Source organism: Phasianus colchicus, chromosome 4 (assembly GCF_987193195.1).
Source record: "Phasianus colchicus chromosome 4, bPhaCol1.hap1.1, whole genome shotgun sequence".
Classification (NCBI taxonomy): Eukaryota; Metazoa; Chordata; class Aves; order Galliformes; family Phasianidae; genus Phasianus; species Phasianus colchicus.
In genome coordinates, this window is record NC_143439.1 from 27,662,869 (window position 1) to 27,682,100 (window position 19,232).

At 40.9% G+C, this 19,232-nt stretch overlaps 1 protein-coding gene across 4 annotated transcripts in view; it reads right to left on the reverse strand.

The window, feature by feature from the left end:
• The window catches only part of ARHGAP24 (Rho GTPase activating protein 24), a 199,959-nt gene that overhangs the window by 150,463 nt on the left and 30,264 nt on the right, over window positions 1-19,232 (reverse strand). Inside the window, exon 1 of one of the 4 annotated variants that reach the window (XM_031596669.2) lies at window positions 392-514. The exons of 2 other annotated variants lie outside the window; for them this stretch is intronic. In XM_031596669.2, the coding sequence (XP_031452529.1) occupies window positions 392-482 (91 nt within the window). In that variant the 5' untranslated portion in view covers window positions 483-514. One more of the 4 variants, XM_031596670.2, reaches the window with a different exon arrangement.

Sequence of the window (19,232 nt, forward strand, 5' to 3'; positions counted from 1 at the left end):
CTACCTTCCGCAAGCGGGGTCGATGCTCTCCCCCATAAGCGTGGCGGCTCCCCGAGACAAATTCGGGAGCCGTGACAGCCGGGTTTAGCCCGCTCACACTTCCAAGTTGCTTTCCTTTCCCCCTCTCGGCAACGCTCGGAGATGGCTCCGTCCGGCCGTCCCTAAGGAAGCAGCCCAAGAAGTTGGGAAGAGCGACCGCGCTGCGGATGCGTGCACGCACAGCCCAGAGGCTGGAGCAGCCTCCCAGGGCCGGCCCTCAGACGCAGCCCAGGGTTTCACGTTTCATTGGCGGCTCCGGTGGAAGCCAGCCGCCTGCCCGCACATCGCTGGACGCGCCGCATCCCAACGCCAGCATCCCCTGCAAGGCTCGGACACGGCCGGAGCTACTCACCGCCGCTGCACAATTCGCCGGAGCCAGGCTCAAAGGGAGTTCCGTCTCCCGTGACACGCGTAGGAGACGGCAAGCGGATGCCAAATACCATCACCCTAGGCAAATTTCTTCCCCTCCTACCCCAAGGGTTTTTCTGTGTGCAGTCCCTCTAGACATGCTTCGGTGGCTGTGACCCATCAATTCCGAGCAGCCTGCAGCTCTGAGCCACGGAACAAGAGCTTTGCCCCACACAGACCAGACAAGGGTCTCCTTGGACTGGGACACTCAAAACAGTGTGCATTCTCTGCAAGCTCTACTGATTCGAAAGAATTTACTGATTATAGTACTTTTTAAAAGCACAACATGACACCTCCAAGCCTGAGCAGGGGTCTACATACTAAGCACATCTATGGCAAAGCCTGGCCCACTGCCAGCCACACAGCAGGCATAGCTGGTGAGGGGGGAGGTTGCAGAGTGGAGCTGCCAAGTCTATAGAAGAAACTGAAAAAGTCTTTACACTCTACCCAAATTCCAGCTTTCATGCACGTGGACAGACCTAAAGTCACAGACTTCTCTCCTGCTACTCACCTCTCACAATTTTGCTGGTTTCAGCTCCAATCCCCCACCCCCAGCACAGCAGCACTAAAAAATCCCAGCTACTACCACACTAGTCACAGCCTTTTGAAGGCAAGCAGTTTTCTAAGTTTCACTGGACTAGGAAGTTTTTAATAAGTTATGAATATTTATATACCGCAACATGCAATAAGCTGCAGCTTTGCATTAGGAATACCACTGATACAGAGTGGCTTCTGCTTCTAACATAGAAGTGTGTCCAGGTGTCTTGTTATCCATGGAGGATCAGATGGCTAAAATTACAACTCTTTACCCCTCCTATTCTTGGCAACTGAATTTCCAGCACAACTTGTAGCTTCACTCAACATCTTTGCATTTCTCAAGTGTTCTGGTTTACATAGGCAGGACTAACATAGAGCTCACAAAGTGCACACTGCAGAGCTAGTCAGAGGGGGGGAATTCATAATCTTTCCTTTCAAATAAAGCCTTTCCTTCTCTTCCCTTCTGTACAAGTGCTCAGAATAATGCAGCGTTTAGTTTGGATTCCAGTATTCAGCAGGGAATGTCTCTTAGTTCTATAAGAGCCCAAACACTTGTTTTTTTATCTAGCCTATTTCCTCCAAGTCTGGGCTGTTGAGTCTAGAGTTGTACCCAAATCATTCTGAATAACAGCTGAGATTACACCGGACACACAGAAGGAAGCTGATTCAACACTGCCTGACTGAGGGTCACCCACACGTGAGTGTGCCAAATCCTTTGAACACAGCCTTCAGAACTGGAAAGCTGTCAGGAGCCACAGAAAGTAGAACTTTGATAGATATAGTGGGAATTTATAGTGGCAGATCAACACAGAAATAGGGAAACAAGACAACAGGTCAGGCACATAAAGAAAGAAAACTTTTCAACTAATATTCTCATTGCAGCCCCCAGCAGCTGCAAGATTTGAGTCTTTCACAAGACTGTTGCCAGGATCTCAGATTAGAACTGCTTTTACAACATTTGGCTTTAATTTCCTCAACTTCCAATATTGCTTTGAGATTAGTTAGGAATTAGCCCTTACTGGCATAAACAGACTTCTTTCTCAGCCATAAAGCAAATTTGGGCTTGCTGGGCAGGCAGAAGGGTAACTGACCTTGTGCCTTCAGTCAGAAGTACAAAGCAGAAGGACATGCAACTCTACAAGGTATAGCAGCACACAGGAAGGAGCAAAAATAAAGAAAACTCTGCAGCAAAACTTTAGTGCTCAAAGCGCAAAGTAACAATTCAAAACAATTCTCAACCTGTTGGCACAGGACATTTTACTCCTGAACATTTTACTTCTCTTTGTTTCTGTATAGGTTAAATCCTTTTGATCACTGCATTCCATAGGTTGCCTTAAGTGACCAAAGAAGATTTCACAGAGCCTTCATTGCCATGAAAAAATTACTACTTTGTAAATAAAAGTAACAGGAAGAAGGAAATCTTCCTAGAAGCTGAAATTCGCTCACAGGTAAAAAAATCATTTTTCCCTCACCCTTGCTGGTAATGCTGACAGTGCAAAAAGTATTTCTTCCCTTTAAAAAGTGAGACAGACCCACACTGCAGCACTTCTATTCTACCACACATTCCATAAACCTCTTCAGCTGTCCATTTTGCAGCTGCAGCAGCCTAGCATTAAAATGGACTCTATTACAATAGAAAATGCTTGGTGCACAATCCTTGCACAGTTTGTTTTATGGGGAGTGATATCATGCAAGTTGAACCAGAAAATGCTTTGGTTTCAACAAATTGCACACCAAGCTGGCAGGAATGTCTGCCCCAAGACACAACATGGGGCAGAGCCCTGCCAACATAGCCCTAACCCTTCCCACCTCACTTTCCCAGCACCCTTACCATGCTCTGAATTTGATTTTCACTCCCCTCCTCTCCAACATTATTTGTTCCCCTCAGCCTCATGCAACAACTACAAGTGTTTTATGCTTTCAAGTTACACAAACTGCTTAAACATCATACTTAGTGTTAGTTGATATCAAGAATTTGGAGAAGTTAACGATGTGAAGGTCTAACTCCCATAGTTAAATCAGTTTGTTTATCAGGAAAGTCATATTGTCAACATGAATGATTTCAATACGGATCAAAAACTATTTAGTCTCTTCTTTCCAGACTGTTATCTTGGAGTCTGGAGATACAGTCATGAGCTGCGCCTTCAGTTAAAAAAACCACTGATATGTAGTACACAGAACCTGAAAAGAGGTTGAAACATGTGCTGCTCAAAGGCCCCAAAACCTAAGATTATTTTATCATTGTTATTACTTTTTTTTTTTTAACTGGTTAGTAAAACTCATGGTCTTTTTTCTTCTCAGATGAGATCCTTAACATTTCCTCAAACTTAGAGCAGTCAAGAAAGCCTAACACCCTACTTGCAGAACCAGTTACAAAGATAGTTCAATATCACTATGAGAAGACATATCTCAGCATGTATTGCAATGAAAATACTGTGCTACTATACTCTGATGTTCAAAAAATGCACTCCAGGAACACAAGATCTCTAGCAAGAAAAAAACTAAGGATAAAAATTTGTTTTGCAGACGTATTTCAAACATATGCACAAGCATGCAGGTAGAACTTAATAGCGCTGCTATGATCCCGGCCCAGCGAGCTTCTCTAGAAAGTGAAGACACATTCTTACATACATCAGCTGCAAACAGGAGCTCCATTTAAATCACCTCCCACTAGATGGAAAAATGGAAACACCCACCCTGCAAAACAGCACTAAACTTACAGAAAAAACAGCACCCCACACTGACCTGACTGCGGGAATAAATACATAAGAGGTAATGAATTTAGTGGTTATGCCAACAGGCAAGGAGCTCAGTAAAGCATCCTTAATGAAGCATCACTGCATCTGTATTTCAGTCAGCTTTCATTAGTGAGCATGCGTGATGAGCAAACCAAAGTAGTGATGGAAACAAACAACTTAGTTTCATGTTACTGAAGGATTACTTTAAGGAATGAATCACCACAGAGGGTTGCTAAATAGCCTTAACTTTATCCAAGAGAGTCACCGGCTCAAGACTGCTGCTATCAAGACTTGGGAAACACTGTGCTCAGTTCTAAGGGACTGTGCAAATCATGGATATCACACCTTTTTACATGCATCCTTCTCTAGGGTGCCTTCTATTAAGTCTCACTAAGAGCTCTTCCGCACTTCAGCTTTAATATGCATGTTATTTCTCTGCACTGCAAAATCAGGTATTAGCATCTCCATCACAGGATGCAGAATTAAACAAGCAGAAAAAAAATAGCAGAGATAAGATTCCACTAACATTTGCTGGTTGCTAGCCTGGACCTCTTCCATCTGTGATAACAGCAAAAAAAGACAAACTAGCAGAACCATATGGATTTGAATGGAACAGACTGCAGAGTCCTCACTACCACCCTGTAGCAGGCCAGCTAGGAACTCTCAAAGCATCAGAGATTTCAGGGATGAGCTCAAACTTAGCAGCACTGTAACACAGCAATGAGAGCTCAAACACAGCCACAGCTCCCTGCTCCATCCAGAGAATTGATAGAATTGTTCAATGCTGACAGCTGTTCCACATCTACTCTGCTTCACTCTTAGTTTTGGGAGCTGTCAGAATCGCCCAGATAAGCTCCTCACATTCCAACAAGAGATTCAAGTGACAGATAGCTCCAGCAACAGGTTAAATATTACAGGAATACATGTCAGTGCAATGTCACCCCTTTCTCTTCAATTCTTCTGGAAACATCCAGAGGTACGATAGAAAATCCTGTGTCTCAGACAGTCACACTTCAAAATACCACAGAGAGCTCTTGAGCCATTTAATTTCCAATAGTAAAAGAAAATAAGGCTTCCATCTTCATAGCTCAAAAGCCCTGGTTCGCCACTCCACTGATGTCCTTCTTATCAAACATAAATGGAGACCTCTGTGTTATCCATTACACCAATGCCCCTCTAGCATCTCTGCTCATTCCTCTCATTCACAAGCTGGTTTTAAGATCATTTGATTGACCCAGAGGACTTCTGTTACTATGTCTTCCAGGTGCTTAATAAAGATCTTCGAGCAGAAGGAACTACAGTTAGCTCTCAGGTTCTTCTCTTACAGAGTTTAGATAGGTTCAGATACTCACATGAAACAGCCTACCTGGATACCCAGCCATAGATATAAGGCTGTTGCACTCTCTCCGCATGTCTCCTTCAGCTTCGTTAGCATTTTCTGAAACCTAATGCATGCCCAGTGAGCCGCATACTTAGTTTTTAATGCCAGAAATTTGATATAAAGTAAACGGAGTGGCAAGCGACCACATTCTCTAGTCAGGCAACCATAGAAACAAAAAAAAAAGAATTTTCTTTGGTGTGTTTTTATTACAGTCATTGAATTCCACTTCATCCAAACCCCTTCATCCATCCAAATACAACCATACTCTAAGCACAGTTGAGGATCAGATGCAAGAGAAGATGAAGCAGTTTCTGTGATTAGTGTGGGCTTATATATGTTGTTGTTTTTTTTAATATATGCATGTTGTTTGTTGGGGAAGTCATGTTTGTTTTAAGGCCACACTCGTTCCTAGTACATCTACAGAACTACAAAAGCATGGCATGAAAGTCCAAACAGCAGCACATTGCTGCACTGACACGACAAGGGAGCTCAACAAGGCAGATGAGAATAATGTTCCAAACTGTTAAGCCATTCCTTGCACAGAAAGCATGCTCAAGTCAGTCCTGTAACCAGGATATTTTGGCAAATGTTGATCTTAAGAAAACCCACTGTTACTTTCCCCTTCCAAAAAGGTATCTGTGGCAATGGGAGCTCCAGGATATTTTTACTGCAATTGCAGTAAGTCCCATTAACTTCTTCTCAAGCACCTACCTGGCAATCCTCAGAAAAGAGACACGCCGAGAGTGATCTAAGCAGAAAACAGGATCCAGCCCAAGAAAAGCAATGAGCTAGGGGCCATGAGACTAGAGTATGAGTCCAAGTTTCTGCCAACCAAGTGAATCTGGGCAATCCATGCTGCTATTCTATGTCTTTCTTCCTCCTCCCCCACTTTTAGCACATCTGTTTCAAGTTAAGCTCTCCAAGACAATGACTCTCTGTTGCTACAGTGCCCAACATGTTGTGCCTCCATCAGGAAGCAACAAAAACCTTATATGCCTAAGGTGGCTGTTCAATAGCCTGGCCCAATTCCTAGAGAATCTGGCACAGTATTTTGTGCTTTCTGATGTAGAGGAACAGGATGAAGTCACCCACTCACTGCAGTGGAAGTGAAGTTAGGGAGAACTTAGACTGTGAAACTCGTTTTGTCAGATAAGGAGATGCACCTAATGTCATTTCCAGCAGCTGCACAAAAAAAAAGCACAAGTAAATAACATCCTCATCATTACAGGAAGAAAAGCAACATATTTCTAAGAGTTTACAACACTTAGTGTTAAGTCATTCAGACAAGCATCATTCAAAACACATTAGTTAAATGACATTAAATCAAGAACATGCTTCATTTCAGTAAATAAGTTTCCATACCACCATAGGTGCCATAGCTACCTACTCACTGTACATGATCATCAGGCAATGAGAACAGAAAAATTTGAGTAAGGACATGGGGAAGATAAGGATTCAAGTTAGCTGTGTACCAAATGGTGCATAACACCCTAACAGATGGACCTACGATAAATCTCTCCATCAGGTAAAAGCACTTTGAGACACACAGAGCTGAATGCACATTAGAACATACCACAGCTGAAATGTACAGCATAAGATGAAGGTGCTTATTACAAGCCACAGAACAGAACACCAGTGTCCCACTGGTGAGCATCACTCACCACAGAGTGATGGAAGAGAACTTCACCATAGAAATAGCTGCCTCTGGGGAGGTGGGGACCATTTTTAAGACTGAATGATAACCATTTCTATCCCACAACACAACCTCATGGCTGTTTATGCACTCCAAATGAGCTCAGGAAGAAAAAAGGTGAACATTACCAGAGCCTGAATCAAATGACAAAGGAAATCTATAATATTGACCTCGTTGTTGCTTATTCTCATTTTGCCTGAAATTTCTGTATTCTACAACTGTGCAATGGCACCACAGCTGTATACATTGTGCTGGTTAGGACTGGGACACCTCCTGTCAAACTGCTCTTCGCTATTGTTGATTTGTGTTTTTAGGAATGTTTTAAATCACCTTACTCATTGCTACAGTTTTAGGGAAGCCAAAAAGGAAAATGCTTTTCACCACCTGTAGGCCTCTCTCTATACTAGGAAATGTCTTCAAGAATGACAGCTTTAATATGACATCTCCAGAATTAAGAAATACATGACTTTGTAAAGAGAGAAGCTAGGAGAAAATTAAGTTTGGCTTCAGATGAAATAGCAAAGCAAAATCTACTACAAGTTTGGTTTAAGTAAAACAACTGCATTAATCAATTGGACCTTTGCTTAGAAATAGTAAAAATATAAAAATAACGAAACTGTCACCACAGAACAGAAAATCCACTTAGAAGAATGAGTGAAAATCTTTTGTCCTTCTCAAAGGTGAAGAACGAACTATTAGCATTCATGTCACCAGAAACAGACAACAGGAAAACTGTAACAGACCACGTAGCCTATTCTGCTTCTGCTTTTCAGTATTCAATTACAAATCTGAGTCTATAGTCTCATTTTGCAAGTATTTTGCAGGCATCCCTTGAGGACCAAGCTGAGAACTCAGTAACATACAGAGGCTGATTTTGTGAATATTATTTTCAAACAGCATCTCTATCTCTTATGGGTTGAATGCAAGCATTTTTCCTACTTTATAGTGGCAGTTCAAACACCTTTCCTAACTACTTCCTGAGTCTGAGATTGTTTTGGGCTGAGAACGGGCTGAATGAAATGGAGCCCATCATAGCTGAATGCAACCAACAAGGAAGAGATGATATGAATGAAAACTATTTCATTTTACTTAAAAACAAGTTAAGCGTGTCTTGAAGTATAATTTTATAGTATGTGCAGAATGGCCACAATTCAATAAGCCATACTTATGTATCCTATTCCATTTTTGTTGCAGAATTTTTTGGAAGAATCCATTTGCCTCTGGTGCTTTTACTTCACAGCTTTTCTATTGAATAAATAGATTTCATTTCACTGACAAGAGTAGGATACAAAAACTCCAGTGGTTTTTGAGGCAGGGATTGGATGCATTTGTCAATCCCAGAAAAAACAAACAAAATGATTTCGATATTGGACAAGAATTCTTGAGAGATTCAGAAATACTATAAAGCCAAATTTGTTTTCATTCCTATTATATTAATAGAAACATGAGCATGAAAAAAGGAGAGGTTTTAGTGACATGATAAAACATTCACAATTCTCCTGTGGCCTACAGTATCACCAGGAACATTTTACTGTCTTATTTCCTTGCATTTCTACATAGTCCTTTCCTGGTATTCCCCCCACTACACCATTATTCTCTGCTGAATAAGTTTACTGCATTAAAACTGCAGAACTTCCAGGAAACCACAGAAGGCATTGCTACAACCCGTGTACCTACAGCTTTCCCAAATGCATGAAAACCTTCCATGCCCAAACTGGTCCAGAATTAATGTGACTACATTTCTTACAGACTTACCTCCCACTCTGGAAAATAAATGTATTAAAGCATGACTAACATTTCTCCACATGGTGACACATGGCAAGTGCACACTGAGACAGCACTATACACTGATTTTTGCATTCATGAAAGTGCTTCTAACCAGACATGGAAGGCTAAGCAGTAGGGTGATATTATTCCCCCAAATATGGAAAGAAAATTTGCAGCTGCCTCTGTAGACCCTTAATGACAGAGCAATGACATTCACATGAGCTCTGCACGAGAGACTGCCTGACTCTGCAGGCCAACAAGGAGCAACCAGAATGACGTACTCCTGCCTTACTCAGACCACTTGCATTTGCAGTTTAGCCAGAACTTCTTGTAGCCTCACTTTCTACCAGTATTTTACTATTTCTGCCTCTAGAAAGCCATTCAGTCACCAAGCAGAAAGGACAACCACTGAAGACAGACTAAAGCCAAAGTTCGTCCCATTATCAATTCTTACCTAGAGTACAGGTCAGTTATTTTCTATTTGTGCCATCCTCACGAAAGGACAGACTCAATTCCAAGATTTGAACAAGTCCTAATGAGTGACAGTCCTGAATCAAAATGACTGCTTCATATCCTCCAGCACATTTCCAACACTCAGCCGATTGTTTCTGATCCTGGAAAACAAGTTTCTCTCCCCAGAATCTCAAGCAAGGCCAGCTGTTTACCTCATCAAGACAGGTCACTGCTGGTTAGCTTTCAGCAGCCAAGCACAAACATGTTGGACAATTATCTACATCATGCAAGCGATTCGTCTTCCATTTCTGTGATAAAGCACTGAAGGCCTCATTAACCAAGAATACATACTGGTGACAGTTACAGCCTGAGGTGCTGAAAAACCTCACATTGGAGTTTCCCTTTCTGTCACAAACCTGACTAAGTTGTGCCAAGCTCCAGAAGGAAGCAAATCTCACTGGCCCAGAAGTTGTGCAAGTTCTTAATGTTGAGGGATATTTAAGTTAAGCCACACACAAAAGTAGAAATATGCTTCTGTAAGAAAAATAAAAATATACAGCCTCACGTAAAGTGAGATCTTTGTCTTTTATGGTGCCTCCACGCAACTGTGAGGTATTCTCTGCCCTGCATGTATTCTGAAAGATTTACACCCTTTCAGCACTGGTCTGCGTGCCTCAGCTTCACAATAATGCTTTGCATCTTACCTGATCCCAGCTTCAGGTGCATGTTCATGAACTAACCAGAGCAGAACTCTAGTGCACAACAGTGAGGGCAGATGACAACTCTTGTGTTCTTGTGCAACTACAGAGACTCCACAACCCATACTATGGTGAAATAAAGTAGACAGCATTCACTAGGGGGCTATATCACTGTTAACATTCCCAGAAATTCAGTCTACATTGTGTGTACATTTTAAGTAACAAATTACTAAACTCTATATTGTTGCAGAACCTTAAAGATCTACACATTTCTTTAAGGAATCAGAAATACTTTTTAGTGTACTGATAAATCTTAGTATAGTTAATGACAATGCTTACCTCAAAACCATGTAATATATGTGGGGGACACCCATGCACCATGTTCCCTAAATCCTACAATCCAGTCCTCACAGCAACAGCCTCAGCGCAGTAAATTAGTAATATGTATTAACTACAACAAAACAGAAGCTGACACTTTAAGTGCTAAAAGGAGGTGAGCAAATACTGGATGTTTATAAATCTGCCTGGGAAAGTGGAAGACCAACAAGGCAAGCCATTTCAAGACATTACTTGCTTATAAAAACAGTGGCTCAACATTCCTCCCAAATGTTACAACCACCTCCTCAACAGAGGCCATGTATTTTCTGCTGAACTTTCAGAGAAGTTCAGAGAAAAGTAAACAAACTACAAACATGATCCCGATTTTTAAGACTGCTTCATTTTTCTGCTTTTTGCATCTTTGTCAAGAGGAAAAGGCTCTCTCTTAACCACGTATCTAGCTCTCTTATCAATCTCCAAAGTAAAAGGTGAAGTGCTTTCACCCTGCCGAACGTGGATTAGTACAAGGAGAAGTTATCTTTTTAGTGGGAATACAGCAGTAGCCTGCTCCAACAACTGACATGAAGGAGTTACTTAGAACATAATTTTAGCAATGGATGAAAATTCTCTTCAGGAGTTTGAAGAGTTAACACTTCCCTTGAAGTTTCTTTACCCTCTTCCTTCCAGATGCTTTTGTCAAGCATAGCAGGCAGAAATTAGTTGACCAAACATGCTGACGCTTGGCAGAAAACACTGAAAATTAAAGCAACTTAGCAATATTGAATAGTAAATTCTGTTAAGTTGATCAATAGCTAAGATTGAGTTTATGCCACGCAGACAGTAATGTTACCACTCCGTTTTCTTTGCTACTCCATTTCAAACCACATTCGATGGAAAACTATAGTTAATATTACTCCTACCAAAAATATAACAGCATGAAGTCCCTTAGCAAAAAAGGAGACATATCTTCTCCTCTCTCCAGCAGAGAACATTGGCAAGACTTCCACAATTTTACATAATTTTTATTCTTTGGTTTTTTTTTTCTTTTGTCTTGCTTTTATGGACACTAGCAAGACAATAGCTCAAAATTAGCTTTGTCTTAGCAGGAAAAAAAACGAAGTTAGGCAGCCATAGTTTCTTTTACATGTAACAGTCACTCCAACATACTTCATGCTACATAGTGCATTTGCCAATTCAGCTACACTCCATGCATATACATCAGTCTCTGGCTTACAAAGAACAGAAGTACTTGGTCCATACAACAGAGCTGGTTATCCACCACACTAGGGGACATGGTCGCCTTGCCAAAAACTCGTGTTTCTTTGGAAGCCTCCTAGAGCAGCTCCTTAAAAACGCACCAGTTTATCTGATTGAGCCCTATCCATCATAGAGAAAAATACAGCAATCCCAACAGTAAAGCAAGGTTGTTTTCAGATTATTCTCTCATTATTCCCAATTGTCCAACTTTCTTCAATTAATATGTATATATACACACACAGTGATTGCTACTTTAAGGAATTAGACAGTATTTAAAGCCCTCTCCAATCTAAGGATATGATTCTGTGTTATCAAGGGCCCCAGTTACGACATCCCAAAGCATAAGACAGAGTCTAAGACAAGTACATGAAACAATGGCTCTTTGGAAAACAAGCATTTCCAGCACAGGCTCATTTGATTGTTACTGATGCTTTAATGGATTTCATGCCCAAGGAGGTGGTGGATACCCCATCCCTTGAGGCATTCAAGGCCAGGCTGGATGTGGCTCTGGGTAGCCTGGTCTAGTGGTTGGCAACCCTGCACGTAGCAAGGGGGTTAAAACTGGATGATCATTGTGGTCCTTTTCAACCCAGGCTATTCTATGATAATACCAGAGGTGTCCGGTATTCCTAGAAAAATAGCCATGGAGCAAACATCTGAACAGAGACATCTGTGAGTTAAAGCTGTGTTAAGGAAATATCCTCCCTCCTCAGTACATTGTTGTAAGAGTAGCTGCTGCCCAAGACAGACTGCAGCAAGTGCTCCAGGCAGCAGGGCCAAGCAGACCTTTCAAGAACCTCTAAACTAGAAACGCAAGTAACTGCGCCTCGTGATTGTTACCTTCTGCCATCAACAATAGTCATCATAAAACAGTAGTTAAGGCAGCATATCCCTTGAGAGCCTGGTAATCAGGACTTGGGGTAGGGTTGAGGTATAAGTAGGCACATGGGAAAGCAAAGACCTCAAGAGTGAGACCTCTTTCACAGCCTGCAACTGCTGCTCAGCCATACTCTAGAGAGAAGACTTTCAGCCCACCCACTCACTTTGGTCTCCTCAGTTAACATTAAGTAGTCTGTGTTGCCTATCACTGGCACAGAAAACTGCTCTAACCCTGTTATCTCTCTGCATAAGGTGGATGTAGGCATGTAATGAATGTGAGCTGATTTAGGCTGTCTCTTACCGGAGCGGATTGAACTCCAGGAGGCTGATTACAAAACCTCCGGGGCAACACTAATTCAACTATGATAGCCAAAGCATCACTGGAATTAGAGCAGTATTTCATCTCTGAAAAGAGTTGTTCATTGTTTTGTATAGTGATCTCACCTCAGAATCCATCATTTGCTTGTTCAGTTGTTTTTCCTTTTACTGTCATATCTGGAGCTTAGGTCACAAGCTGTGATAGAGAGGGTAGCCTGACCTAGCTGAATTACATGGATGTATGAGTAAGAAATATGAGTTAAATACGGCTCAGTAACAGCTAATTAAGTTCATCACAGCAGCAAGGGAGCAGAAAAGACTCATTACCCTTCCTTCAAAGCAGGCTCTCTTTGGCATGTGCTTGGACTCCCCAGCTGGTGGTACACAGTTGACCATCCTCAGGCATGAATTCAAGCAACCTCTCCTTAACTCCCTTTCCAGCTAAATTTTTCCACAAACTTCTCTTTAAGACATAAAAGATCTGCACCAATTAAGATATCTAGGTAAAAACCAACAAGACTATTCTGTGTGTAAAGAGGAGAGTACAGAATGCCAAGGGTTACAAGTCAAGCTGACAATGTGCAAAAATATAATATTTTGACCCCCCAAAACCTTCTCCTGTGCCACATCACCATTGAACCCTCAGGGTACTGGAGCACTCACATATTCATTTGTGCCAAGATGGAACAACACTCACACTGCTTGATCTAGTGAAACATCCCAACCGTACCTCAGTAAGATGCTAACTTGGGATGTAAGTTATGTCTGGATCCCAGAGCCTTTTTGGTTTCTGATAGTCAATCTGAACACAGGTTATCAAGAGCTCTACACTGGATGTATCTTATTTTTAAGACATGCACTTTTTGCAAGCATACTTCACTCTTACTAAACCATGCTGAGTATTAAGTTGTACATTGGTATTCATCACTACTACCTACACCACTGAACAGAAAACAAGGCATGCTTTGTTTTGAAAGATTACCCACAGAAGATGACATTATATGTCACAATATGTCAACAGATGACACTCAAACCTAACAACAAATATAATGCTGTTTCAAATTCCAACCTAGCCTCTGAACATCTTGGACATCAAACAATTCTGCTACATGACATACAAAAAGAGGTAACTGGGTATTGAACTTCAATTACATTTCTAGATATGTAGTGATCCCTTGAATAAAAGTGTTCTACAATACCCCTACCAACTAGATAATTACATGTACCAAGTATACATTTACATGCATAGTATATGGTATTGTGTTTGTATACATACATGCATTGTAACACAGACACAGATGCAGTGTGTAATCTTCCAGCAAAACTTAGTGACAGTAGTAGCACTTACTATGCTCACATCTCTAAGATATAAACAGATGATATTAACATGTGCAACTTCTGGAGATGCACTACAAAGACAGTAGTTTAAAGTGGTACTCCATTTAATGCTTAATTTTCAATGGATTTGAGTCACCATTTGTCAAATATTAATTGCTGATTTGAAATCCTTTGAAAAATACTTGTCTGAATCATAATGTGATAAATAAAAAGAATCAACAAACAGATGAGAGAACTGGTAAAGAATTCAGTTAGGCAAAGAACAAAGTTTCTCACAAACTGATACTCTAATTATAAGCCTCTGAGTGAGAACTTCACAAAGCTTTGTATTCACTGCTGCTATTATCAGTAGCAACCATTCTCCCCCAAACACAGCAGCAAGATGTCAAAGTGCAGAGGACAAACCAAAACATTCCAGCCATTTCAGCACATACTAAACTAGCTGATGTACCAGGAAAGAAAAGCTCTGTTTTCTTCCTTCACCTGTATGTTACTACATTATAGAAGAACAGTTTGTTAACTACACAGCCAAAAAGGTGTTTTTCGTTTGGTTTTGTTGCCGTTTTTGTTTAGGAAAAAGTAATACAGGACTGTAGATAAAGGAAAACAGCAAGGAAAAATCACATATCATAGAGAGAATTAAAAAATCCTATGGGAAAAATTCCTTTCAGTATCTAAAAGGAGGCAATAGGAAAGAAGGGAACCAACTCTTCAGCAGGGTCTGTTCTGACAGGAAAAGGGAAAATGGTTTCCAACTAAAATAGGGGAGATTTTGACTGAATATAGGAAAGAAGTTTGGTGGGTGTTTTTTGTTGTTGTTGTTTTGTTCTTGGGGTTTTGTTTGTTTGTTTGTTTTACACTAAGGTTGGTGGGGCACTGGCACAGGTTGCCCAAAGAGGCAGTGGAAGCCCCATCCATGGAGACATTCAGGGTCAGGCTGGATGGGGCTCTGATCACCTGATGGAGCTGTAGGTGTTCCCGCTTATTGCAGGGAAGGTAGACTAGATGGCCTTTAAGTCTCCCAACCAACTCAAACAATTCCATGATGATTTTATTAAAGCAGCAATGGAGACCTCCAGCAGGCAGTTGGCCCAGAAATCTGGCCAATTCACTGGAAAACTTAGAAGCTCAGAAAGGTTAAAAAAAATGCTTGCTGTACATCCAGGGGCCCCAGGTTAGTGTCCATGTCACAGCCAGAGCTCCGGTCTTCGTCCATGAAGCAAACATTCTTGTGCTGTTGAGGGGAAGAACCGTGTAAACTGCTAACTTAGCTCATGCTGCCCATTTAAAAGAAAGACGAGACAAACTTTTCGAAGAAAGATGAAAGGAAGAGTTTATCAGCAGAGAACTAAACACCTAACACATCAGATGTTATTAAAGACACAGTATCTCTCTGAAATGTTCTTGAGGAGAAATAAGAGAAAGAGCAAGCAAATAATTGAAGCAGAACTACCAAAGATTTGGCAGTATATCGAGTAGATGTTACGTGATTGCCTTAAGTCACTTTTAAACAGTACTTGAACTGTTTACTGCTAACTCCACAAGCAGTCTGCTTAGGTTTTTAATCAGAGCAGGCCACCCACATCTGACAAGTGGAAGGGCATGCTGCAAGAATCCCCTAAAAACAATGCAACCATTTAAAGTCATCTGACCTTCACCAAATGAAAATTCTCCTTTCATTCTATGTTTATAAGGAGAGAAAAAAAATCAACTGAAATGCACAGCATTACATAATTTTTAAACTGTGGAAAACACACAAGTAACAGTACCTGGATCAATAAAAGCATGGAAATAAGAAACAGAATTTCTTCTTTAAAACATATCAATATTCCAGCATTTGTTTTAGTTCCAGATTCACAGAGAAGTATCAATACCAAAACATCTGTATACTACACATGTACCTAATTGGTTTCAGTCTACCAAGTGAGCCCAGAGATACCTGGAGGAAAAGCACAATGCCCAAGAACCTAAACTGCTTATTATAGGCAAGGCTGGACACCATAGACATACAATTGCCACATTTATGTGACATGAAAATGTGCATTTTGCTTTTATTTCCTTTTTGACAAGGATAGAATGAAAACCAACAGCAGCTACATTTCACCTTTTTTCCCCAAACCTACATTTTATTCATGGAAAAATACTATTAGGTTTCAGAACAGAAAGAACAAAGAAACACAGCCTAGAGCAGGAAGAACAGCAACAAACAAACCTACAGGAGCCAACAGAGAATGCTCAGCAGCTTTAAGTTAGTTTTAGAAACCATAGCTTGGACTTAAGCAATTTGATTTATGCTTTCAACTTCCATCAGATGCAGGGATACCTCTAGGACAAGGGTAATGGAGTGAATCACAGGAGAATTGAACTCTGCTGTGGCCACTGTTCTATTTATGAAACACGTGAAGGAAATCAGTCTTGCAAGAGACTTTGAAAGAGGCACAAAACCAACTGCCAGGAACTAGCCCCAGATTAATTACCAGCCAAGACATCCCCTTTCCTCAAGCAAGGGCTTAGATTGCTACCATCAGGAAACTTGCCTAAGGATTAAAAATCACACTGCAAGATCACATTGAATACTAGACTAGAGGATGAATGACACAAAACAGTGCTTTTCATACAGTCAGTTGAACTGTAGACAAAGCAAAGACCATGATGAAACTTCAAAGAATGCTTTTCTTGCACAAAAGCAACTCAGTTTCACGTCTTCAATTTTCTGCTCTCAATCCAGTGATGGAGAACACTGGATTCAGCAGTAATTCAGCAGCGGTGCTTGGATATATAACAACTTACTGTTCAATAGTGTGTAAAGCAATAACATCAAACAACTTCTGCTCATGGAAATCCAGCATACAATCCTTGGGCACCATCAAATTTCCATGCATTTTTCTTTGCATCTCGATAATAGAATATTGCAAAAATGGGAGATGCTGATTTTTTGCATATACTTTGATTACTTTTTGGGTAGAAAAGGTTATTGCCTAATTATATTACATCTCAAGTAACAAAGGAACAAATAAATGCCCAATGCCCCCCAAAACTCTCCAACTGTGATTCAAGAGCTAATAGGCAAACAACAATGAACTCAGTGTGCATGCAGTGAAGTAAAGCAGTATCACAGTGACTACATTCTTAAACTATTTTCAAAGTTAATTTTGCATAAGTGGTCAATATCATTCTTCAAAGCGACCACCATGCAAAAGGCTTTAAGCAGCCAGGAAAAACAGTACTTACCACTACTACTTTTTGTGGCTCACTTGATTTGCTTATCTACCTCCATAACCTCACACTGCAGGTTTCCTAAAGCTAATTGTAAAACCACATGTGAATTGTAGGAAGATAAGCTAGATGTAACAGCATGTTAAGCAACAATGGAATTTGGTTTGCCATACTAATAATACTTTTGCTATTATTTCACAATATTGAGTCTACACTCTTTTACCAAAAAGCAAAGCAGCTCAAATAAAATCTGACAGAAGATGATAGTCTACAATTTATTATCCACAAGTGCCCAGCTGGACAATAAAGCTTTCAAAGGAAGTATGGCAAGCCATAACCTCAAATTATCTGTCTGGATAGCACAGGGATGACAGATGAAAGATTGCCTATATACATCCTATAGGTAATCACCAGAACAATTATTTTCTGGCTATACTGTCATGTCAGCTCTGGATAAACAGATCACATCAGTGCTCAGTGTTGCTCAACACGTCTGTTTCAAAAACAGCCACCCAGGCCCATCAGAATCTTCTGTAGTTTTCAAAGTTCCATTTTTATGTCGTGCACACAGAAATTCATTTGGATCTTCCCCAAGGGATTTAATGTTTAGGTCAACCATAGATTACATGAGCTGAGAAAGAATGCTTTTTAGAAGCATGCTTTACACAGCACACATGGAAGTCACCGGAGAGTTAAACCTGCTCCAGACCTTGCCAGCTGCTCTGTGTTTCTGAAATAACCAGGGGAAGGAGCTCATAACAACCCCTGTCCCAGCTCTCAGAATGTCAAACATCCATGCCTAAGCAACAGATGCTCAATGCAGCACTGGAGCTTTCCATACAAGCAAACTTTCATTTGTTCCCTGTCATCATCCCCAGTGACCCCCCTGCAGTCCTGAGGTCAAAAACAGAGGAAAAATATGCACTCAGCATCCCTGACAAAATACAGTTTTACTCGATGCAATGGAATTATCTGACAAAGTGAAAACAAAAGCAAGAACATGAAAAACTGGAAATGTTTGCATACAGTCATAATTACACACTCACAATATAACCAAAACAGTGTTAGCATTAATAACTTTGGCAGGTAATTTAACTTGCAGAAACTGTTTCAATCCCCCCCAAAAAATCAATACCAAACTTAATAAGTTACTAAACAACTGCAATTCAAGCTGCAATCTGGAAATGCAGAACACCCTGAAAAATACAGTGCATATCCTGGTCACTGAAGCAAGTCCAACAGCTTCCCTATAAAAATGGATAAAAGTCAGTCCTTCAGCTTAAGACTCATCCCCAGAAAATTCTTAGGTGTAGTGTTATTTACCTGTATTGTATACAGTTAGGTAAACATACGCATTTCTGCTGGCATTCTTGTGCCATGAGATATAAACTTCCCTTCCAGTAGCATGAAAGGACGTTCAATCAGTATCTTCCAAAACAAAAACTGTTTCCAGAGCATGTCCTGTTTGCAAAATGTTTGCAATGAAGATGATAGTCACAGCAAAAAAAATAAATAAATAGGAATTCTCAAATAATTCCCAGAACTGTATGAAAGTTATGACACAGCAGACATGAGCATGCATGCAAATAAACCTTATTCTTTGAATATCTCTAGGACCGGTACACAGCAGACTTCCTTACACAAGATGAAGAGACCAAAGTTTTTGCATCAGTACAGCCAAAGAGGACTGTCAGCTTCCAAGTCCCCACCCAGTGTTTGAAACATCAATGTCACAGAGGAAAGGGGAGCACTGGGGGAATGGACTAGAGATGACCAACACAAAGCCAGTGGCAATTCTCTCCAATCCACCAACTCCTCCACCCAAGAAGCTCAGCAGCACGAAGTCCTGAAAACCACCTACCACCAAATTCAAAGAACTTCAGTACTGGGGCTATAATTTCTCATGGTCTCCCTGGCTGTCCAGACAGAGGTCAGCTCTACAGCATCCATGTGATGCAGCCATTCCAGAAGGCTGAAACTTTAGTTAAAACATGTCATTCATTATTCAGCCTCCTGGAACATAGCTGACCAGTTCACTCATCAGGCTGACACATAGTTCATGTAAGGGGACTTTGTGTCACTTCACCGCCTCTGTTCTCTTTGTTTCTTAGGGAGCATCATTAATTATCACTCTGTAAATTTCACTTCCTTTGACCTCTCTTTGGAAGGGAGAGTGCAGTAAATCCTCCTGA